We start from the raw sequence: 26,059 nt of genomic DNA, 5'->3' as shown, positions 1-26,059 counted from the left end.
CACAAATAACACATTTTTAAGCAGTAAGGAAGTATGTTTAAATTAAAAATAGAGAAACTGAACAACTATTTTATTTGTTCAATACAAATGTAAATAATGAATAATTAATTAAGTAACCATAAAAATTGCGTTAGCATTTGTTGGATAAGTAATAGTTTTTACAAGATTTAATAATTACTATTGTAGTAAATTACAGTAAGAACCAATATGTAATAGTGAATAGTAAATGATTATTAAATATTGATTCATTTTCAAGTCTCCATCAGTCTCTAATGCTGACACCTCATATGTTTGTGTAATCAATATTTACAAACAACCTTCTCCTAACCAACTGTGCACAAAAATAGTGATTTAGGTTCAATAAGAGTTTATCATAATTTAACTTAATAAATATATTTTTGTGGTTTCAGTGTAATTACTTCTAAATATGGAAGAAGCAAAGTACTTGGACCAACCAAGTAATGAAAATAGCAGTCTTACTGATGGGGCCTGTTCCAGGTAACATTATTAATTTGTTTCGTAATTGTTTTAAAATTGGTTTATTTATTTATGCTGTGTAAATTTAATTCAAAAACTTATTTATAAATACCTGGATCAAACTATTCTATCAACACTTTGATTTGAACTTTATCAATCTTTTACTTTTACAATTTATGAAATGACCTTTAGACACAAAAGATATTTTTTTAAATAATTTATTACTGATTTATAACTTGGTTGGTGATTTATACTAATGTTAGAGTATCCGCGTCCCATTGACTCTGTTCACTGAAAAATTTTTAAATAACAACCTAGGCTTTGCTTTATGACACTACAGTCTGAAGCTTGCATAGGAAGTACAAACCTTGGAAAATAAAACCTAATTTAGACCAATTTCTTGCAACTAAAGTAAAAAAAAAACACATATTTTAATTCAAATAGAATGTAAATTTTGGTTTAATATAAACTAATTATTGTAGCATTTGTACTACACAACTATTTTAGAGTGGCCCATTCTAGAAAACTGAATTTATATTCATTCAGTACTGAACCTGAACTACTGAATTTTGAATTATTCTATGTATTTTCAATTCTTTAGTAATAATTTAATTACTTTATATTTTACACTTAATTCGTCTGCACACCAACCAAAGTACTAGACAATTTTCTATTTAAAATTTTTTAGGTAACAGAGTTTAATGCTGCAGATTGTTCATGGTTGAAATTTTTGATTAAAATGCTACTTTCTCCTCTATTGTGTTTGTGGTTGTTATGTCTAGAACTGGTGCATACATAATAGAGGTTTTTCTATATGTGTAGCAGGTTAATAAATTATTTTTCTTTAATGCAATCTCTATTAATTTCAGTTTTGAAAATGACCACGAGGACCTAGTTGATGGAAATGAATTGTTGGATAGACTGGACAGTGAAGAATTAACACAGCTGAGGAAGTGTTTCTATGAGAAGATAGTTGATGAGAAAATAAAAGAACCAAAGGGAAGCATACATCCAAGATTTGGTGGTTCTAAACTTACCAGAGAAGAGTTCATTGAAGCCATTGCAAGCGTTTTAGGTGAGTTTAGTTGTATTTTTCCATTCATAAAATCAACGTAAGATTTGGTCTAATGGCTCTTATTTCTAATGGAAGGTGTTCTTTGATTGGGCTGACATTTTGGTAGTGTAATATGCGCATGGTAGCTATTTAGTAAAAATATTTTATAGCTTGTTTAAAACTACTGGAATATCCTCATTTGAAGTGATAATTTTCGTTACGCCAAAACTCAAGTAAAACTCATGATTCTAACAGAGGATGCTCTTTAATTGGACAGAAATGTTAAGTTTAAATAACCTCAAAGGGAATCCTTTATTAATTTAATTTATATGTGTTTGAATGATACCACTAAAATCAGTTTGTAATTAAAGTATTTTTATAGGTTTTCAGGCTGAAACTGAAATTTAATTGGTTATTAAGTTTTCTAATAATAGTTGGTCTTCTTTATGGTACCAAACTCGATCTCAGGCTTTGCAATTTTTGAGTGGAAATTTTAGAGATAAAAATTCTCATGGAGAAGTATTATCAGTCAATAAAAGAAGTAAAAAAAGCAATCCTAGAGATCAGTAAATGTGAACTATTAGAAATAAATAGAATATTTATGATCTTAGATTGCATAATTTGCATTGTTTGGGATAAGAAAGAAATGAATGGTTTATTTGGTATGGTAAAATTAATATAGGTTTTCCACAAATTAAATACTCTTCCAACTAGAGAGACGTGCTAAAACAGTTACGGTATTCCATAAGATTCTTTTTGAAATTATTCTCTTCAAAGGTTCTTTCCTGGTCATGCAGAAGATTGAACAGCCTTGACGTTGTATAGCGTAAAATTATATAAGCTGGTAAATGATAATTTAACAAGTATGAGCTTAGCTTTATTTAGTTTTATTAAACACTTCAAAATAGATTTTCAAACAAAAGGATAAATCCTCATAAAAATATATCATCCTCATGAAAATATATGAAATTACAGATCCATTAATAAATAACTTTCTCTATAGCCTATAAATAAGGCCATGGCTTTCTAACTGAGAGGTCACATGTTTAATTCCCATATAGGTAAACCAAAATTTACCAATGGGTTTCAACTGTTGCTTTAACAAACCCCTTAAAATGAACATTTCCAGATCTAACTTTATCACCAATTTAAAATCAAATTACAATATTTTAACAGGCATGGTTGTCTTACGGGGTTTTATCGAATCTAGTTGAATTTTGTCATTTTCTTCAAATTTTGAACAAACTTGAACCAAATTATTCAGGTGTTGATAGTGTTTGAGCAAATTTAGACTGAAACTAATTGAAGATTTTCGTGATAGATTTGAGGAGTCAGATGAGGTATTGAGTGACCAAGTGGTTTATTTTGAGCGTGGTTTATGATTTTGAAGGGGATATAATGATATTGAAAGATGTTACTCTGTCATGGCAAATCTTTGGCAAACAGAGCTAGATTTGCAGCTTGTCTTGCCATCAAAAGAATGTCCACCTTACTATAAAGGAAAGTCTTGACATTTTGATTGATAGTGAAAACACCATCCATAATCTATTGGCTTGCAAGCAAACACAAATACCAGCAGCGGGGATTCACCTCCATTTCCATTTATAGGGAGATGTGACAATTTATTTAATCCACCATTAGGCATTGAAAATGATGATAGTCTTCCTTTCATAGTACTTGCAGTCAGTCATATGAATGATCCATCAGATTTTGGATCATTCAGCTTTGAAGATCATTCAACCTTTGTTAAATCCATTTTATTTTGATAGTGTGAAATTATTACATTATATTTGTTTCAAAATAGAATTGAATAACTTTGAATATTTTTTATAAAATTGATACTATTAGTACAGTATCTAATGTTGATGCATGTCTCTCACTCAGGCTTAGTAGAGGGTATCTAGTTGGTCAATAACTTTTGAAGTAAGTTTAAATTCAGAGTACTTATTTGTTAATTTACTCTGATTTGACTATATTCGTTTCAAGGATCAAACGCTTATGATGAATGTGCTGACAAGCTGTTCAGTCACATTGCTGAGAAGAATGCTGAGGAACACAAGGGATTCATCTGGTGGGAACAGATTCTAGACTCGGTCATAGACTGGATGACGAAGCAGATCCGAGAGCGCCCTTCCAATGTTATCAAAGAATCATTTTGTAATCTCTGTATTCTCACTTATTGCAAGGTAAATGCTGAATTCCGGGTAAACCCAGACAGGTATGATCTTTAAGATCTGGAAAGTAAAACATTTTTGTTGTTAGATTTGTGAAATTAGTATTTGGAGATACTATAAATATTAAGTTAAACACAATAGATTTATGGAGAAAGTTTTTTTAAATACTTGGAATAATGGAAAACTTTAGAAAGCAATTTAGAATTAAAAAATAAAAATATTCAGCTGTGGAATTATACTGTTTCAAGACAATTAGTATGCAATGTTCAAGCAATATTCTATTTGGTGACATTCAAAGGATAATTCAGTTGTTCAATTGGAAAAAGTTTGATTGACCACCATGTGATTCAAACCTGGCACTATGTAGATATTATTTATGTATTTGAAACATGAACTTGGCAATAAATGCTTCAAAAGTGATGACTCTATGAATTCTGTTAGTTATTTCTACCATTCAGTTTTGGTAGGATGTTTCTTTGTTGAAGGTTTGGGTAAGCTAATTACTTGCTATATTATAGGTATTTCAGCACTTGTGAAAACTGTGTTGAGAAATAATTTAATGTATACTTTTTCGCATTAAAAGAAAATTGACCAAAATGCATTTTATAATATTTTTTTTCAAAATAGTTTTCACTTTCTTAATTAGTGGAATTAAAAAAGAGTTCAAGAATCTCTCAAAAGACAATCTCTTTAAAAAAAGAACAATGTAGAGTAATCCGTTTATCCTACAGAGAGAAACCATTGTGCGAGTGGTGCCAGTGGAGACCCCTTCCTCCTTCTGTTACGTGATGGTCTCTAAGTACGGCAGAGTGGGCATTTATGACTGGGGAATGTCATTGCTGGAGCAGTACGAGGTATTATAAATTGATAACTTGAGGTATTTAATGAAAGTTTATATCTCATTTACCCTTAGAGTTTGATATTTTTTATAAAGTTGTTAATAAATGTTTGGTAGGGAGAAAAGAATATGATAGAAATAATATTATTCAAGGAAGTCTATAAAGTGTTTGGATGATATTAATTATATCTTTTAACACCTTCAATGCAACACGATTCATGTACCGACTTTATGACAGTGGTGATGGTAGTAATGTTCGTTTACAACAGTCAGTGTGTTGAATGAGACATCTTCCATAATTCTTTAAGATATAAATATGGCGTAAAATTGTTTTAAGTTTAACATTGTTCTTCAAAGTCATTTCACGGCAGTCGGCTATTAATTCATTGCTTTTGACCCTTAATCTTTTTGTAAATATCCCTTATTGTATTATTAGAAAAGAATATCCAAATTTGCATTTGGAAACATATCTACAAAAAGTGTTTATTGTTGTTTATAATTTTTTTAAAGTTATATGCAAAAAAAGTAGAAAACAGCTCTGTGTAACAATCTTTATCAATCAAAAATATGTGCTGATGTTCCCAGATAAAGTTGGGAGCCCAGGTTCCCACCCAGGCAGGAGAGGTGAGGCGTACTACCTGGGTGACAGATGCAGTCTATCTTCCAGATGCCACCATGCTGCTGGTGTCCGCAAGTGACCGTAGCCTCCACGTTTTCTCCACCACTGGTCTCGTCCATGTCCCTACATACCATATATCAGGTCCCACAAATTTGATCAATTATGAGAGAGGAGATTAAATTTTGCTTCATAGTTACAGTTCGAGGACTTTAGCTGTGCGCGTGACCTTGAGTGTGTGGTGATAGGCGGGAGGGGTGTCGGGGTAGCATTATGCGCTGTGTCCTGAAAACATTTTCTGTGACTCAAGGGTAAAACCCTCCTTTCAGGAATCATATTGGCCCAAATAACTCATCACACTCGCTAAAATCAGTCTGTTTTGTGACAGTGCTGATTGAAGTGGAATTAAATAATAAGAGAATACCAAATAATAGCAATAATAGGACTTATCCTTGTTTTTCAGTTGTTATAGTGTTGTTTAACGTGTTTTAAAAAATAACGTATTTGTCATTACTAATCTGCAAATTGAAATCGTGAGTTTAAAGTCGTTAAAGACATTGTTGTGCCTTCATCTCAGCGGCTAGCACGTAAACGCAACCTGCCACACAGATATCGTTTATTTGTTGAAAGGGTAGTATTAGGACTCTACAAGCACAGCTTAATTCCTCCAAATGTATCAACATTATTGTTAAATTTGAGCCTAACATCAATTTTCATTCTCTGATTGTTTTGCATTAATGTTAGTTTTAAAACTTATAAATCAAAATAAATTGACATTGATGATGTTAAAAACTGTCACTCTTCTGTTGGCAAAATAATTTGGTTTATTACAATAAAAATATTCATCAATATTTGTTTTTACAATGTGATTAAGCTAAACAAAAAATAGTTTATTTCTGGTTTTATAACAATATAAAACTATTTAAAAATTCAGATCATGGAGTTACTTGAGAAAATTCAAATTATGAACTGGCCACAAATTTCTATTCCAAAATACTGTAAAATCGAATTTGATTACTACTACCATAATTATATTCAAATTCAAAACAATCTTTATTTACCATTTGCACATTACGTTACAAGAATAAATATACAAATATAAACGGTGTCAATAGTATGAACTTAGATTTAAGAACTAAATACATAAGTTAATTTGCTAAAACGGTATGTATATAAACAAAAGTATAATTAATATTTAACCAATAATCTATAGTTTATTCCACACTGCTTTCAAAAAACTCATTAAATGAGTATAATGTTTTGTCAACAAGATATTCTTTTAATTTTAATCTGAACAATTTGACATTAGGAATGCTTTTGATATTTTCGGGGATACTATTGTAAAACTTTACTCCAGCAACTAATGGGTTTTTTCTCTTAAATTCTAATTTTAATTTTGGTACTGCCAACTGGTTTCGATTTCTAGTCAAGTAGCCATGTGATGATCCCAATACAGGAAGTCTATCCCTAGCTTTCCTAACAGCCACCACAGTGACTAATATGTACAAGCCATACGCAGTAAGAATACCTAGAGTTTGAAAATGTTGCTTTGCCGATTCACGATCCTCCAGATTAATCATTATACGAATGGCTTGTTTCTGAATGTGAAGAATACTTTGTAAATTTTGATCACTTGTTGCACCATACAACACAATACCAAAAGATATATGGGAGTGTATATGGGCAAAATAAACCAATTTTAAAACATTCAACCTACAGAATTTTGATATGCTCCTTAAAGCATACAACCCAGAAGATAATTTATTTAGAACTGCATGTGTATGCTCATTCCAAGTTAAGTTTTTGTCTAGAACCATTCCTAAAAATTTAGTACTGTTTAATTGATTAAGTTTTACTTGTCCAATTTCGATCTTTGGACTGTCTACACATTTATTTTGGCGAGTACTGAATAAGACAAAATTTGTCTTTTCAAGATTAAGTAACAAATTTTTGTTGGAGAAATAGTTTCTGACTGTGATCAAATCACTTTGTGCTTGATCTTCAATTACCTGCAAAGATTTGTTTGATATAATGAGATTAGAATCATCAGCATACAAGCACATTTTAGTTCCTGAAAACAGAAAGGAAGACAGGGTCAGATAAACCTTCTCTAGAACGTACCATGTATAGGTTAAATGTGTTACTATGTAAGATGCCAAAGTATCATATTCTCAGTTTGTTTACAAATTTATTTATTCTGTGATTTTCTCATTGCAACTTTACCCATAAGACCAATGTAAATATATTTGCTAACGCTCAGTTAAATTGCATGGAGTGACATGCACCATAATCAAATTCGATGTTTCGTATATGGAAATGAAACTTCATAGGGACCCATTTCAAGTCTTTCAGTTCATTATCGAGATATCATGCTGACAAGACAGACAGAAATTAAATTTTTCCATTGATTTTCCCTCATGTGATAGGCTTTGTTAATGCCCAGCCAATAAATACTAAGCGATTGTAATCTAAAAATATTTAAACCAAAAGTCCAATTATTCTGTTATAGTTGTTAAGAGTTCTTGAACTTTCTGATAAGTCTACTTATTTATGGTGGTGAATATTATTAAGTGATAATAATCTGTGTGAGTGAATATCGTGCATTCATCATACCTTGAAGAGGCGGATGACATAAAGATTGTGATACATACAGAAGGATAAAAAATATGTACTTGATTGTAACGAAAACAGGGCAATATTGCAGGTTTGCCAAACACCCCAACTTGCCTGCACTATACGATAGGAGCCACAACAGAGGATCCATCCATGTTGTTAGTGGGAGATGATCATGGTTCTATCACTACCATACAGTTCCACCAACCGCAGTACTCACTATTCAAGCGAACCAGTAGTGACCGGATGGACACATATTTCTGGAAGGTGAGAGAGAGTATTGATAGTAACAGGTTCAGTCTATAAGGAATCAATCTTATTTGTAATGGGAATAACAATGAAACAACTTTAAACAACTAAAATTAACATTAAAAAAACTGTCTATAGGGTTTCTGTACAATTCAGTTTTGAATTTTTTTAACTTTACTGAAAGAAACATTATATTGTTTGTACAAAGTTAAATATCACTAAGTGAAGTGAATGAAGAAACATGAATACTCATGTTTAGTATTCATTACATAATTATTTAATGATAATGATGAATTATTAAATAGTTACATGAGAATTCACTTTTTATATGTGAATAATTAAATCATTAAATTAAATCATTAATCATCCTCAACAGAGAGAAAAACCGGAAATGCTGATAACATGACCACACTGATATAACTTTATTCCTGAAGGGAAGCATTACTTTCGTTGAGTCCTTGAGGAATATTTTTCATTGTAAGTGCAATGTAATACAGTGCAGAATATGCTCACCATTCCTTGTGAGGACCTCTCTCGAAATAAAATTTCAATTAAACCCCCTATTATTCATGACATTTTGACATTTATGTTAAAACTATGGTTTATTACTACTTGTTAGAATTTAGCTTACTTAAATCATGATATATTAATAAACAAAATAGTAATCAGCTTATCCACTGTTACAATGACACAAAAACGTTGAGCCTAATTCTATAGTTAGACATGTATCATCATTCTTATCTCTAAAAAATAAAGTTTCATGTATATTTAAAAATGTACAGTTGAAATCTTTCTCAAGATATCTTGCTATATGATACATTCACATTTTTGGTCATTAAGTTAGGTTTCATAGCAGTGTTCTAGGTGAGCTAAGGAAGATACTACAATGCAAGAGTGCACTGAAATCAGATCTCTCACAAATTTATAACATTGACTTTCCAAGTAATTATTTTTTAGTTTACCTATATGAATAAAAATGTCACTCAGTTTATGAACATTGATTGCACTCAGTTTGTTTACAAGTTTATTTCTTCTCCTATTTTCTTGTTGCATGGTTATCCATCAAGGTTATCCATTAGACAAATGTAAAACTATTCGCTAAAGCTCAGGTAGATTCTATGGTGTGGGATGCACCAACATCAAACTCTGCGTTGCTCATACAAAATGAAGCTTCATGAAGTTTCAAGTTTATAGGTAAGTTTTTTTTAAAGATATCTTGCGGATAGACAGACAGACAGAAATGAAATATATCCAGTCTCTTGAGTGAAAGACTTCACCAATGCTCAGCCAATAATGTTTGGTGACATAGTTTTAATTTATGGCTTTTATAATGACAATGCTTTTCAGCCACAGGAGTAGTATCAACAAATATTTCCAAATAAGAGTTAACCAGTGAGAGATGCTTTCATCCCTTTCCATAGACTTTGATACTGGGTCTACAAAGTGCAAACATTACCTGTCAGTCCCTGTACTTTATCTCTCCTTACAGGAACTGGAGAACCAAGCAGATTGGGTAACAATCAGCACTGAGCACGGAGTACACAAAGATGAAGTGCTGAAGGTGGAGTACTTCAGCGACAATCATTCTGTGGTCAGTTGTAGCAGTGACCCGAACACTACGCTGATAATACGCTACCTGGCTGGACGTCGGGCACCATACATCTTCAGAATCTCTAGAGTGAGCTGTTAAATTTTGTTATAAATTTTCAAGTCAGAATCAAATTTAAAATCAGGGTTAGATTTTCTTTTTTTCATTAGCATTTAATAAATAAAATGGAATGTTTTAGCAATTTATCATATAGTGCAATCCTGGATGTGGCAAATACTGTGTTAGCAGTGTTTGAATACAACAATTTTAAGAGTCGGCTGTAGTAATGACATTTAATTATTTCCGATTAGAACAATGTTAGACCTCATACAGTTTTAAACCCTTATTTTTGATCACAGAATTATGATATATGTATAATTTTAAAGATATAATTAATACGTATCTAAACAGTTTTTAGATTTTCTCAATATTTTTATGGGTTATTCAGAAAAAGAATCTTAAACTTTATTGTTCTTTGTCATTTGAGTATTCAATTTCTAAAAAGACGTAAAAACCGGTTGGATGTGTATTAATTATATCTTTAATTTGAGACATCTCATATAATGCTAAGATCAAAAATAAGGGTGTAAACACCCTGCATGAGGTTTCTTAGGAGAAATAACTCAAGATCATTTTTACAGCAAGTTCTTAAGTTTGCTTTGAATTTTGCATTTCATCCCACTTTATTCAGATTATTACTTCTAATAAAGTAAGTAAGGATATAATACTTTAGGTAATAACCGAATGCAAAATAAATTACTTTATTAACAACAGGTTTACTCTAAAATAGTCTACTCTCCATATACAACAAGCCAATCCCGATCCTTGCCCAAACATAAATAAAAATAATATTGATTATATACTAATACTCCAATTCACTCTCCGCTTGTTCAGCGTCTAATAACTAGCACTGTCACAGACTTCTTGACTCCTGATATCTTGAGTCTGTCTGAAGAAATCCAGTAAGATCGAAACACTTGTTTAGTACATAAAACACTTTTTGTTAAGTTCTCCCACTAATGCTTGTGCTTCACACATCTCTGATTTTGGTTATAGTTTGTCAGAAGTTTTTTAACTTTGTTACAAAATAGATTTAACACTCTAAAAACTTACAAATATCAAAGTAAAGTACACTGAGAATTGTCATTGTGATAATACATTACTTAAAATTATGATCTAATAATAACTAACTATAATTAATTATCAGTGATAATATTAGCCTATTTAATTTAAAGAAAAGTTAGCATATAAATGTAATAATAATAGAATTAGATAACACAGAAGTAAATTAACATGTTCGCTGCGTTGTTAAGTTTGATAATCATTCTCATATTGCAATGTGAGTCTCCAGTGACTCATAAAGATATATTCTATCTGTGCAGTACAAGGCACCGGTGACTCGTGTTCTTTAGTATCTGTTAGTTTAGAATAGGTCAGTGCTACAGTGCTCTAGGTGAAATTGGCGGAAGTATCAGATTGTGTTCTATTAGGGAGCACTACCGTGTACAGTGTTTAATCTTTAACTGTTACAAGTCACCTGTGACTCATGCCACAAACTGGTTATATTCAATTAAACGATACTGAATTATCTCTAAAACATGATAAATGTAAAGATCTACCCTCTAACTTGAAGACTGATGTGATAGCAATAGTAGACAATGACCACAGCTGTAATCTTTGTGAACAAGGGAAACAACTGTGCACATCTGAGTCACAGTGACTCATGCCGAATACAAGAAATAACTCTGTAATTAATATAGTAAATGTGCGGCATGAGGCATCCATGACTTATACATAAAAATACTCCTTATTGTAATAATTATTAAATTTATTTTTCTCCACTTCAATCCCAAATCATTGTTAAAAAAAGCATTAAAAATATACAATCCACAAGTAGAATAAGTTTGATGAAATCCGATAGGGTTCGCAAATAAAGTGTACTATAATTTACTGGTGACTCATGATGCAGTAAACTTTTAAATTAAATTACATCAAATACAGAGGTTAACACCTTTACTGCAACATGAGACATGTACCGATCTTAATACAACTGAGAATAGTAGGAAGGTGTGTCCACCATAGTCTATATGCTATAAGGTTAAGTCTGGCTTCAGGTCTCATTGAAGATAAGATAGGTATTGAGTTGGTTTATGGCTGCTATTAGAACTTGGCTGTTTTTCTGTTTCCAAATATAATCTATTGGACTGTCAGATTTCTCTTGTTTTTTTTTTTTAAGTTCATTATCCCAATTTATTTTTGTTAAAATAGAACATTTCAATCTTAGAGTTCCTTGTGCAGGGAGTGAGATGTTTCTACCTGGACTGCTCACTGAAGCTGTTGGTCACTGGCAGCAAAGATAGCATCATCCGCATGTGGAATCCTGTGCTCACCAAGAAACCTCTTGCATCTTTGTTATAATAGAACATTTCATTGTTAGAGTTCCCTGTGCAGGGAGTGAGATGTTTCCACCTGGACCGCTCACTGAAGCTGTTGGTTACTGGCAGCAAAGATAGCATCATCCGCATGTGGAATCCTGTGCTCACCAAGAAACCTCTTGCATCTTTGTTTGGCCACAAGACATGTGTCGTAGATGTCCGCATTCTCAAACATCTTGGAGTCATCCTCAGCATGTCCAAAGACGCAGTGAGTCTTTGAATTTCGGTTAACATAATTCTTTATTCGGAATATCTGTAGTTAAAAAGTATTGTGTTTTCACAAAGATAAATTTTTAATAAGACAGACCACAGGAATCCGGTCTTGTTCTCGTTCTGTCTTGTTTGGTATGTATTAGTAAGGTAAGTACAAATCACCTTACTCTGTACCTGGTACATCATATACAATGTTGTGTGTGTGTGTGTGTGTGTTTTGGCTTACAGCTCTGAATTAAAAAGGATTGAGATCTATGTTTGAAATTCTTTAGGCATTTTATTAAACATTCGAGTTTGCAAGAATTTATCGGATATTTTGGATTTTTGCAATCTAGCTGAAGTATATTTTGTCATTCACACTTTGTGTAATATTTATAAGTATCTAATCTTAGACTAAAATTATTAAAATTTCCGACAAAAACAAGATTTTCATACATGAAGATACTTGGGAGGCGTTATACCATACTTGGCAAAAACTATTATAACTTTGTTTTATAGAAATATCTATTTTTTATTTCCTGGCACTCCTTATGTCAAATGAGAACTTATGCCATGTAATTTTCTTACATGTTTGCATATCGGAAACAGCAGTGAAAAATCTAAAGCAAACCACAAGAATTAAGATTAGAAAAGTATAACTCTGTGGTTTCATAAGAAAAATATTTTATAGCACAGAAGTGACACTTTTTAATTGTCTAAACCTCACCGAAAGAGTAAGATACAAGTTGGACCCAATAATCTTTTAGTTTCCTTTTGAACGTTTTACTTATCTTTCATACAAAAACTCTTTTGGGAGGTGATAAGAGAATCTTTTCCAATAAATTCAGTTTTTATTTGATAACATTCTAGCTTATGGTGATTTACCTGTCTATGATATCAGATAGTAAAAAATCCTGAATAGTTGCAAAATGATATTATATTTATAATGAACTGTAGCCTTTCCTTTGCTAATTCATATATTTCCATTAAACTAATAAATTGAAGGTACATATTGTTAATTATACATTTTTACGAGTTCTGTACAGCAGAGCAGGTCTAGCAAGAGCCGTGGGCCAAAGATGCGCAGCAGCCTAGAGGTCAGATGTAGGAGTGGGGGTAGCAGCAGCCGGCTCAGTTCACTGCTGTCAGGCGTTGGAGTCGTGTTGTTCCGTTTGTGCTGACATCTAGTGTTCACGTGGCCGTGCTGTCGTTGTTTGTAGGTGTTATATAGTGGTTGTGTTATTGTTGTTTGTACTCATATTAATATGGAAGCTCAGCAGCATTGTAAACTAATTGGTGGACGAAAAGTATTGCATAGCCAAAGTCGAGAAATCATTGCAAATGTGTACAAATTTATGAAACGTGAAGCTGAAACTGGAGCTGCAATACATTTTAAAAACAAATTCAATGTCGTGTAGCGGAAGCCACGGGTGTATCACTGACGTCTGTAAAGAGAATTATTGCAGAAAGCAGAACCGTTGTTCAGACTGAAACCCAGTTTTATATACGCCAAATAAAAAAAGACATAGAGTAAAGAACAAAACGGAGTTAGATGAGTGTGATTTTGTGCGTTGTCAGGTGAACTGTAAATGAGTTCCACAAAATCAATGACGAACGAACGACCAACAGTAAAAACTCTATTACCAGCTCTCAGAGAAAAAAATTAATTTTACAGGGAGTAAATGGTCGTTAGGTAAGGTTTTACACAAGCTAAACTTTCGCTGGAGGAAATCAGTTAATAACAGGAAAGTATTGGTTGAAAAAAAAGTGGTATAAGGGAACTACGTTTAAAATATTTGAGAAATATCCAGAATTATCGATCGGAAGGTAGGCCAGTAATCTATATGGACGAGACCTACGTTCATTCTACACACACAAAACCCTTGAGTTGGAGTGATGGAAGCGAGGCAGGTTTAAAAACCCTATTAGTAAGGGCAAGAGAATAATAATTGTTCATGCCGGTAACGAAGATGGCTTTTGTAAATAATGCACTATTGACGTTCATTTCTGGGAAAAAACAGGGGATTATCATGGTGACATGAATTTCAGCAACTATGAAAAATGGATACGAACACAATTAATTCCTAACATACCCCAAAACTCTGTTATTGTTATTGATAATGCACCCTACCACACAATGTGCAGTTTGAGTCCAGCTCCCACGTCGGTCAACTTTAAAGGCAGACATGATACAGTGGCTATCAGAACGAAACATACACTTTTCAAAAAAATGTTAAAACCAGAATTGTACTCAGTTATTAAAGAAAATAAACCAAAAGTACAAAATGTTTAAAGTAGATTTCTATTCTGGCAGAAGCCGGCCATTCTGTTTTAAGGTTACCACCATACCACCCAGATTTAAATTCCTATTGAAATGGTATGGAGTTTTACTTAAGGAAAGTGTAGCCAAACGAAACGTTTCATTTAAATTAGCTGAAGTTCAACAACTGGTAGTAGAGATATGTAGCCAGATAACACGAGAACAGTGGTGTTCTCGTGTGAACCATGTAAAAAAAGTGGAATTGGATTACTTGGCATTAGAGCCGGAAATCGACGAAATTAGTGAACAAATAATAATTAATTTGGGAGAAGATTCCGACACAGAAGATGACAATGATGACAGCCATCCAGAAAGTGGATGATGAAATGGATGACGTGGACTTGAGTGGAATAGAACCCCTGATTTAAATAACTGTAAGTTTTTTTTATTTTATTTAAATAGTTCTAGAATTTTATATAGGCTAGATAATATTATTTCGTCTTATATAGTTTAAAGCCATAGATGATGTAATTACTAATATTAATAATTAAGGTATAAGTAGTTATGACGACGGTTTAGAATGTCGTATCTGTGAATAGTGGTTGCTTGTGAGCACGTCGGCGCCGCTCGGTGAGGCCAGGCAGGCGGCTCAGTGCTTCCCTCCCCTCTCGCCCCTCTATGCCCTATTCCACTTCCCCTCTCGCGCCGGTCACGGCTCTTGCTAGACCTGCTCAGTTATACAATGTGACTGTGATCGCAGGCAGTGAAAGTGTGGGACCTGCAGGATCAGACATGCGTACAGTCACTGCCAACTCTGTTCCCGGTAGTTGGTGCATTGGCTCGCACCGCCGAGTTTGGAGCACAAACATTTTACCCTGGACCTGTTAGTTGTCAACCACCCAGTACCAGTGTTCAGAATAAACATCAGCCCAAACCCACCCCTCAGCAGACCCACCCTGCCAGCCTGCTGTCTTCCACATCCACTACAAGACAGGATAGGGCGAGTGCTTTCAAGAAGTAAGTAGAAATGGTTTGAAGGAAGTGAACAATTACATTAATGGCACCAAATAGTGATAATGTTCTAAGTAAAATAGGTGGGTAGGCTTCTTTAAACTCATTCCAGGATGACATAGTCAAAATTTTTGGCACTTAGATTTGGTTGTGGTATATTTGTATGCTGTATGTTGTTTAAGTTGACATTGTTATGTGTTGATATATGTTCTAAATAAAGGAAGAAGAAAATATGTAACAATACTATTACTACGGTGATGTCCAGATTACCAAAGATTTAAATGTATCTTTACTGAAGCAATACTTAAAAAAAACACTACTTACAAAAAATTTATAATTTTTCAAATTTCCTGACTCATTCTCTCATTTCTCTTAGGAAGTTCTATATCCTTAAGGATATAGCTTACCAGGAAATAGCTCATTTCAACACTTCAAATGTCTTTTATACATTTTACACATGAGCTAATAGTTCATTGAATTACGCTGTCCCTTAAGGTTGTTGTTTTATAAATCAATTGGTTTACAAAGATAGCAAAATAAACATAAACATTAAACAAAACAAATACCATTCATTGTGAGATACTTTAGCTGCATACAGGAAACAAAAACACATCACAGTAGTATGAGCTGAGCAGTTCTTTAACATGTTGAGTGCATCTGGCATAGGAGCCACAGAGAAAAGGTAATAATAAAGGTTTGTGGTGAATATCAAATTAAAATTTCTTGGTTGTTACATTTCTGTCGTACATGTTTAGGAAAGATTCAAAACTTAACCTAAATCTTATAACTGCATTTAGTTTTATCAACTATTTTAAATTTTAAAATATTAATGTGTTGAGGACTACCCATTGTGTAGGTCTACCACTTATTGTTTGACCTTCCTTGTATGTCCTATTTTTTAATTGTATCAGTAATTTTAGTAAGGTAAGTACAAATCACCTTACTCTGTACCTGGTACATCATATACAATGTTTGTGTGTGTGTGTGCGTGCGTGCACGTGTGTGTGTGTGTAATATTAATTAATAAATACAAATAAGGATTATGCCATGTTTAAATATTGTATTTATGGTCTTTTTTAAGTATTATACCATTATTCTACAATTTCTTTGGCCCACCTAAAGAAAATTTAAATATAGCTGGTAGTTATTTTAAGAAATTGTTTTCTATACCAGTAACCAAGAGGAACAGAGAGACACACTGCTATGGGACACTAGTGAGGACTCAAACATAACTGAGGATGCACAGCCTGACTCTTCAGAAACAATGAACATGGAGATTGAAATCACTGATGAAACTGAGGTCCTCACTTTACATACAGACAAAGAATCCAGTTCCTGTATGTATGTATCCTTCCTTTTCCTACTCCTTATATCTCCTCAACCTGTAATGAATTCTGTAAGTTTTGAAAAAAAACTTTTACAGGATTGTTTGATTTTATTTACTTTATGCTGTTTAATAATTGTGCATATGGGAAAGAGAGGAGGGTAGACTTGTGAATTTTGAGTTTGCTTCAGTTCACTTTCCTCTTAGTGCAGCGGCTGAAATCTGATGCTATCACACAGGGGCGTACTAATGGGGGGAGGGGGAGACGTACAGGTCCGGTCCCCCAAGAGCATTTAATTCCAGAAATCAATCTCGTATTAGTTTATTTTGGAATAAAAATAACGTTTATGTTGTAACTTTTAAATAGAATTTTATAAACTATTTTAATTTATGAAATACACAACACTGCACTGCATTTCACCCTCACACAGTAACTATGAAAGTGAGGTTAGTTTGTACTATTTATTGTGGCTTCTCCTTGTACTCTGTACTTTCAGTAACCGAGTGCAAAATGTATTCATACTGGTCTAAAATAGCATATTAAAAAGTACTCCAAAAACGTTCCAGTTATTGCTAAACAAGTATGAATATTTTTTACCAGGAACAGTAAACGTGTAAACTATCTGTATTGTAAAATTAACCTATACCGGTTACTTTTGGTTGACTTGTACTCTTAGGACGACGAGTACCTAGTACAAAGTATCTTTTGGAGTAGTCCCGATATGATCAGTTGTCACACTAGTGAGCATGTTGTCAAGCTCTGAGCAGTTAGTTTGTTGTCAGTCGTTGGCACTATGAGGCAAAACTGCCCTGGGCTGTGTGACGATTTGCACGTTTAAAAAAATATAATATATATATATATATTACAAAATTCGGAAGGTATAAATCTTAAATTTGAGGTATAAGAGTTAGTTAAAGAGTCATTAGAAGTATAGCTTACCTGGCTATAGTAGTTTTTAAATAACTGGTACCGATATATGACAAATTTAACATTAGGTTAAATGAAACGACAAAACTCCCTGTTAAGCAAATTAATATAAACAGAATTTGTTGCAGAAGATTTTAATTATCCCAGGATAAGCTTACTTGTGATTGGTGGTAAAGTGATTTTACTGCAAACTTTAGGCACTCTTACCCTCCACTTTGCCCTCCTTTTATTACTTAAAAAGTACTATAAAATAGTAATTTTAGAACCTACTATATCAAAAATTTCCTGGGAGCCCACCCCTGCTGATCTGGGGGTCTTTCCATATCCCCGACTCAACAGTGTACTGGACACCTCCAGAAAAGATTTCTGGGTGTGCCACAGCTGTCACAACTTGGACTCCTGGAATCTGGAGTCATGATCGTCCGAAGAGATAAAAAAGAGTCGGTGATAAAGAAGCTCAAATTGAACTCTGCATCGTTTTTACATCACAGACATCTAGACTACAAAGTATAGTGTAATCTAGGTGAAGAGGTATTCTCATTGTCTCATCAGGTGCACTACGATGTTTTAGACATGATCTCTAAGCATGGTAGAGCAACCAAGTTTTATTCTAAAAGATACCATAGCTATGGTGGGAAGGGTTACTTCAACATGAATGTTAGGTTTAGCTCCAGTTCTCATCAAGTCTAGTCTAAATCCAGTTGGAATCTAGTCTGAGACAGTGTCAGATATCAGACTAAGAGGAAAGTGATCTGGAGCAACCTTAACATTCACAATGAATAACCCATCCCACCACAGCTATGTTATGTGGAGAGTAAAGCTGTATTCAGTCTTTTATCGATACCCCTATTTCAGTATTCAGTGTGGTTTGGACTAGAGAACATCAAGATTTTGCAATGTGATCGTATTACAAAAACATTTAATCAGTGAACAAAATGAAAAGAGTGGAGTGGCTTGCACAGTAACCCAGTATTTAAGTAATTGTGATTTCTTACTTTAGGGATGAATGAAGTGTTCAAACATCTTCACACTCTGCCAGAGCTGAGAGAGCAGATTATTGAGGAGGTTGACACCATACTCTGATAATCCCCCTGATACGTGATATGTGATCAAGCTGTAAAAAACATCAGAAATCTTATTCATCAATGTGTTGCTGCTAATGACACCATCTTGAGGATATAATTTTCAAAACTTGATGGACATAAAATGGTACTGACTGCTGATATCTAAAATAAACTCATTTTTTATTTTTGTCTACATTCCTCCGTTATTTTTTATAACTCCTTAAAACTATTTAATTGGTTCTGCCTTATACTGTATACAAGATAAATGCTGCTAATTGATTCCAAGTTACACCTAGAACCTCTGAACGGATTTATACTATATTTTATACACATGTTCTCTTACTTCTTAGGTGTTTGATAAGATATTGGTAAAAATTACAATATAAGTGCACTGATACATAATTGGCTTAAATTTTTAATTTAAAAATCTTACATTTACAGAATTTTGAATGCTGTATTTAATCAGAACAGTCAGCCAGAAAATGTTTTTCTTAATAAATACATTTTAGAAAAAATGGCACAAAATACATCGAAATTTTGCTCTTGAAATTAAACTGGACTGTGTCTTAGGTGCTCAAAAAACAAATTTTTCTCTCTGATCAGGGCACTATTTCACTGGTCATTGTTGTTGAAATATAAAAACCACAGCCTCAGATGTATATTGGACAGTTATTCTATTACTTAACAAATCATGCACTCTAAATCAGAATTTATGAATAATAAGTATAAAAATATTCATACGAGGTAAAAATATTTATTATAAATAAATACTAAATATTTTAAGTAGTGCATATAATTGACAGTTTTAAATTGATGCAGTGAAGGAGAGTGGAATCGCATGGAGTTGCTGGCGGTCTGCTGCAACTATGTGGTAGTCCTGCAGCTGAGTGGGCGGGAATTAGGAGCTGGAGACCCACCCAGAGTGGGAGAGGCTCTTCCACCTCCCCTCCGTGAGCAGGACCCTGCTGTGCCCTCTCCCTGGCTCACTGGTCAGGTGTCCATGCTCAACGTTGACTATCCCTCACAGTGAGTTACAACACACTAATCCTCATTATCTTCTGAGGTAAACAATGAAGAGATGGCTTATCATTATTAAAATAGTATCACTCAGAGTTCTGAAGGAGTTCTGAAATAAATCTAAATTTAATAAATTAGAGAGGCCTAATTCAAAATAAAAATGTAATCCCTATATTTAAAAGGAGTTGAATTGCTGTTGTACTATTTTTAAGAGCTTTTTGGGGTGGGTTCTGTTTCCCTTACCCCTCCTTAATTACACCACTGAATGAAGACAATATAAAAATAACAATGGGATCAAATTAAGTCATTGAGTTTTCACTTTTTTACCAGAATCTTTTTATTTCGCATTCCTCATAGTTGAAATTGCCTTTAAAAATAGAAAAAATAGTGTGTTCCAGACATGACTGAAGGTACACGTTAACTTTGTGCACATTTTTAAGAAGCTAGCTCAAGAACAGCTTCATTTATTTAAATTACATTTTTAGGAAGGTTTCACAAGTAAATGCATTTCTCACACTGAAGCTAATCAACTTATTTAAGAACTTATCTCAGCAATGGTAGCCTGTGCTTGTAGTACAGTGCACCTTGTGTGCGGGCACTCCACACACTCATGTTTGTACCAAGATGTATCATTATTTTAAAATTCACATGCTGTTGTGTTTAAGTTTTTAATTTGTTTCTTTAATACTACTATTGACATAACATTATGTTCCATTATTACTTAATTTAAGTTTTATTGTTTCTCCAAGTTCGAGCATAAAACAGATTTTCTTCTTTAATGTAATGTATTTTAAAAAACTTTTCAACATTGCATTCTTTTATGAACAGCCCTAAAAATGTCACTTAAATATCTGAAGATTGTTTTGCTAGCTACCTTAAATTAATTTTTTTAACCAACACTATAGGTAATTTAAAAAACTTGTCTTAAAGCTTTTAAATTTAGATTTCTATTATCAGAAGGATGATGATAACAAGGCGTTGTTTGTTACCTTGTAGTGAACTAACAGCAACAAACTATCAAATTACAGAAACAACTCACTTACTATTGTGACAACTGTCCACATCAAGACTGTTTATTGTAACTGATACTTTGTACCGGATACTTGTCTTACAGGTTACTATTATAGGTACTTTAACGATACAGATACTTTACATGTTTACCGCCGTACAAAGTACTCAGACTAATTTAGCAGGAACAGTAGACCAATTGGAACATGTACCAGTACCATTTTATGAGTACTCTGAAACACATGATTCTAAATCAATTTGAATACATTTTGCACTCAGTTACTGAAAGTACCAGATACAGGTAGAAGCCACAAGAAATAGAAAGGACTAACCTCACTTTTGTAGTTGCTGTGTGACATTGAAATTACATTATTTAGTGTTTTGAACATAATTGAATCATTTCATGTGCAGTGCCGTGTGTTTTGTAAATCAAAATATTTATAAATTTAGAATTTATAATTTAGATTATGATTGATTTCAAAGTTCCATCATAACTGTTATTTTTAGTCAAAGATTGACTGTTAGGCGATCCATGATTTTTAAATAAAATGCTCTTGGGGGAGGTCCTGATCGTCCCTCCTTTATCTGCGCATCCCTGTACAGTTCATATTCTTATTTAAAACAGCACAACTATGAATTTAGTAATAAATTAATAATTAATTATTATTGTGAGATATTGATGAAAAACTAAATTAGGTAATTTTCTACCTAAATTTATCTTATAAAAATATTTTTAATTTAATTGCTTATCAGTACTGACCAGTGTTTGATATTATTATTATGGAGAGATCGTTCGTTTAACAAGGTTATGTGTCTTGCTCTCCACCTCCCTAGGTGACTGAAATCTATCACCTGCGTAGCAGACTTGCTGAAATCTGCAACTACTTAGCCACCATTCAGAGATTCAAATTTGAAAATTTATACATTTTGAGGTAGTATGAATAGTCTCATGAAATTTTGAAAATAGGGCACTCCAGACGGAAGGAGTATGTAAAAGCGTTTTGAACACTCGTACCGCCCAGTGAATTGTGATTGTCATTAATTAAACGACATCACTTCTTTCACATTTTACGTTGTCTCATAGTGGTCTTCGGACCTATCTGTGACTGAAGAGACTAAACAAAGTCGAAACAACAGAAGCACACCTCTATTCTGAAAGATGGAATGGTTGTATTTACTAACGCAGGCTCAATCAGTTTAGACGCTATTAGAAGATGCTATTGATTATTGAATTTTGATAGAATCATTTTTAAATTAACATTGGTTTTTAATTTCAATACCGTAGTATGTTTTATGTAGGCTACTGTAGTATGTTTTAAATGTATAGTACATGTGCTTAGTTATGAAAGTTGTAGTATGATTATTAGTCCTTGTTCTGAAAAATTAAGAGGATGTAAATACATAATTTATTACAACATTCTAATTGGAAAAGATTTACTATATATTTTCTATGGAAATAATAAAATTCTATTGTTATAGAATATGTCATTTTATTTTCACCTGAAATTATTTTATATGCATGTATAGATAAATTTACCTTTATTTCATATTTTTGTCTTCTTCTCAGGTATACAATTTACTGGAATTTAAATTCTTCACAATTATTTTGAACAAAAGTTGAGCATTAATAATGTATTAGTTTTTATTGTATTAAAGCATTACTCCAATATAAATTCTTGGTCATTTGAATTAATTTAAATAGCTTAAATTATTTTTATACTTTATTACTTTGCTACATTAAATGGCTAAATTCATACTCTTTATCATATTTATTTTATGAATAAATCACACTCATGAATTAGAAAACCTGAAATGACATAAGTTTTAAGCTCTCACCAGTACCTGCCGCAACCTTAATGCTGCCAAGACTAAGCAGTACATCAATCAGAAGTATGTTACTTATGAATGTTACAGATTATCATCCAGCTCCAGAGAGGGCTCCCCTATTCCACCGTCTGTACTGGAGACCATACAGAAGAGCCTAGGCGACGAGATGACGTATCAGTTCAAAGCTCTCACCAGTTCCTGCCACAACCTCAATGCTGCGAAGGCTAAGCAGTACACCAATCAGAAGCATGTAAGTTATTTTCTTGCACTAATTTAGTAAATTACATAATCATGTAACATCTGATAAAAGAATGTATTTATCCAGAAGAGGTGTGTGTTGTTATTAATGGGTGGATATTAATCATAAACGTATATATTGTTTTTCTTTGGTGGTGGGTAATTTAGTATTTTGTAAATATGTATAAAATAGTAATAAGAATTCAATATTCTAGTAATGGAACCAATGTAACTTTGCTGAAAAACCGTTTAAACAATATAGAATATTTTATAATACCTATGTTGTGATTCTTACACGTAATCTCAGTTATTGAAGATATACTCAAAAGTTTTGAGATTTTAGAAATAAGCGCTATGTTAACAAGATTTTGGTAATTTTGAAAAATTCTCTCTAGAGAAAAGCACCCATCAAATGTTTTAGGAGTAAAATAAAAATAAAAATAAAAAATAAACATGAATTATGTTATTTAACTTTTTTTGTGAAAAGTAATAACAAAGGCAATTGTTTTGTTGGAAAGATTGATGGATAATATGAATGCTTATAACTGTAATAATGTTATTTTCTTTTAAAAACTTCAAAGGTATTGGTGCTAAAACTAAAATTTAAATTTAATTTTAAATTCCTACAAAACTTCTGGCAGTCATATTAAAGTGAGAGTATATCAACTTGCTATCCCAGTTTTCTGCCCTTAACAACATTATAACCTATATGAGTACAGTAATTTTTAAATATTATAAAACATAACTTTCTTCATTGATTCAAGATTTTATTGTTGAAGACTATACAGCATAACAATGGTCAAACTAAGCCTAGAATATTTTCTAATTGAAGTTAAATTTAATTACATCGAAATACTCACAGACCTCATATAGACAGTTTTCAACTAGGAAGCTCTTAACTGCGGACTTAAATTTATTGTACAGCAATTTCTTGACATCTGGTAAAACATTGTACATTTGTATATCCATATATTCAAAACTAATTTGTGTACTAATATACATACATATTTTTGTGCTTAAATTACTTTTATATCTTGAGTTAAAACAGTGAATACTGGTTGAGTCATTAAATTTGTTAGTGTTTTCTTTAACACACAACAATGTTGAAGACATACAGTGATTGCAGTGAAAGTATTCCTAGATATATGAATAAAGGTTTACAATGGGTTTGAGCCGGAGCGCCACATATTAACCTAACTGCTCTCTTCTGCAATGTAAAAACTTGCATCCGTAATTACCCCATAAGAAGATACCATAGCTAAGATGACTTTGAATTCAAGTGTAGTATATGCTCGGAAGGAAGTCAGGAGTAACATTGCTCTTTAGAGATCTCAAAAAGAAGAGTCCCTTTGCTATTTTGGCAGCTACATTGTCAATATGATTTTCCCATTTTAAGTCAGTTTCTAAATATGCCCAGGAACAGATTCATCATTTTTTTATGACAAGCTAAATGCCAAGTCCTGCACCTTCCCAGCATTCAGACTTAGCTTATTAGCACAGCACCAGACTTCAACTATCTTGGTATTTTCTTCTAGGGTGTTACATGCATCCATAATATTACTCTCCCCACACCTGTAGTAACATTATTTATGTTAATCCATCTTCAAACATCCATATAACACATTTATTATTAGTTAAAACATAAAAAAGTTGCAGCACTAATTACAATTTTCAAAATCTGCTGGCCTCCATTAGCAATTAGTGGCTCAATATTAGTAAATCAGGTTTGTTCTTTGTCCCAATGTGGCTTGAACTCATCAAAAACATGTTTTACTTAAATTAAAATGCAGGATTGTTTTTAGTGCTGCAAACCCGGTTAATCTGAAGTATTCAATCACAGTATAGGTTTTTTCTGTCTTTTTTAATCACAGTGATGACACCATACAAATTTACTTGAGAAACGGAGAATGTAAACTTTTGGACACTCTTATCATCCTGAAGCGAATTGTGCTTACTTTGAATTGATAAAATGCAAAGTTAAGAAATATATTCTTGCCTATACTCATCACCTCAAAGTAAACGAACTTGTTAAAAGGTATTCCAGTCCATATATATTCATACAATATATTCATGGATCTATGAATTTGTCTTACAGATTGCAAAACAAAAATGACTATCAAATAATTACGTAGCACCAGAAAAAATAAGTTTACTTACTTAAGTGAAACATTTACCATAATAGATGTTTATGATTTAAAAAAATGATCAATACCAACTTATAACTTAGAAAGTCGGTTTGCCTTATATGTGTTCAATGTTGAGTATTCTCAGTGTTTTCATGATCAAGTAAGTGTTTCTATAAGTTTCACTCATGTACTGATTTAGAGGATGTACAGTAAGTGCGTGGAGAGGAAGGAGGATCTGTTGAAATGTAGTAAAACTAGTGTTAGAGTTTGAAATATTCTACTTTTATTCTTTCTCAAATTTAGTGTCAATATATTCAGTTACTTTCATAATACATTTCCATTTACATTTACATTTTTCCACTTACCCTAGCTCGTATAATTTTAATCAAGTTTTTTCTCTAAATCATAATTTTAACTACTTGAATGCTGAGTTTATTAACTTGATGTCAGGTACGTGCTATGGTGGAGCAGTGCGCCCCCCACATGGCCCTCAACCTCTGTCCACTGGAAGAGATAAAGTTTAGTCATCCGCTGCCCACTACTGCTCGTCTTCGTAATCTTGACCTCTCCAACCCCGACAAGCTGCTCAAAGCCAAGCTCAAGCGAGACTCCACATCCACTGTGGGCTCGAAAGCTTCTAACACTTCCACTTCCAGCACTTTACGATCAAACCGCAACAAGTAGTTTCCCTTCAAGAGGGATTCCCAATCTTAAAAGATTTTGCCATGTCTTAAAATAAGATATGTATTGGACTAAGAATTTTAAAATGAGATTAAGTATTAAAATATTTTTGTACTTTTTTAAGAGGAAGCTGAATATATTTAGTATTAATTTAAATATACATTAAAAATAGTCTCCAAAAGAATAATGCAGTAATAGATCAACAAAATTACTGCATTAAAATGTGCTGTAACATACAATATTATTTAATTTTTGGGTTTCTATGTTTAGTTACTTTCTATATTTATTGTTACAATTTTTTACTTATTGTATAAATTGTTGCTAAATGGTTTTTTTAATA

The 26,059-nt window shown here is 32.7% G+C and overlaps 1 protein-coding gene across 2 annotated transcripts; it reads left to right on the top strand.

Moving 5' to 3' along the window:
• The first annotated feature begins 326 nt into the window (after positions 1-326).
• On the top strand, positions 327-26,059 carry LOC124362399. 2 transcript variants are annotated; one of them, XM_046816849.1, is made up of 13 exons: positions 327-498; positions 1,347-1,552; positions 3,518-3,717; positions 4,437-4,559; positions 5,129-5,303; positions 7,864-8,039; positions 9,511-9,699; positions 12,061-12,252; positions 15,257-15,513; positions 16,681-16,848; positions 19,643-19,849; positions 22,763-22,925; positions 25,489-26,059. In XM_046816849.1, exons 1-13 carry the CDS (start codon positions 428-430, stop codon positions 25,720-25,722), a joined length of 2,361 nt encoding a protein of 786 aa, XP_046672805.1. In that variant the 5' UTR covers positions 327-427; the 3' UTR covers positions 25,723-26,059. The 2 variants fall into 2 exon arrangements, with proteins under 2 accessions (XP_046672805.1, XP_046672807.1); XM_046816851.1 differs by lacking the exon at positions 16,681-16,848.

Source organism: Homalodisca vitripennis, chromosome 5, assembly GCF_021130785.1.
Source record: "Homalodisca vitripennis isolate AUS2020 chromosome 5, UT_GWSS_2.1, whole genome shotgun sequence".
NCBI lineage: Eukaryota > Metazoa > Arthropoda > Insecta > Hemiptera > Cicadellidae > Homalodisca > Homalodisca vitripennis.
The sequence above is the reverse complement of the archived record's forward strand: the minus strand, read 5'-3'. Positions and strand labels throughout refer to the sequence as shown.

Coding starts and splice junctions, on each gene's coding strand:
- LOC124362399 (XM_046816849.1), top strand. CDS start 428: ATGGAAGAAGCAAAGTACTTGGACCAACCAAGTAATGAAAATAGCAGT. Junction 9,700..12,060: donor ACATCTTCAGAATCTCTAGA/GTGAGCTGTTAA, acceptor TTCCCTGTGCAG/GGAGTGAGATGTTTCCACCT. Junction 16,849..19,642: donor AAAGAATCCAGTTCCTGTAT/GTATGTATCCTT, acceptor AAATTGATGCAG/TGAAGGAGAGTGGAATCGCA.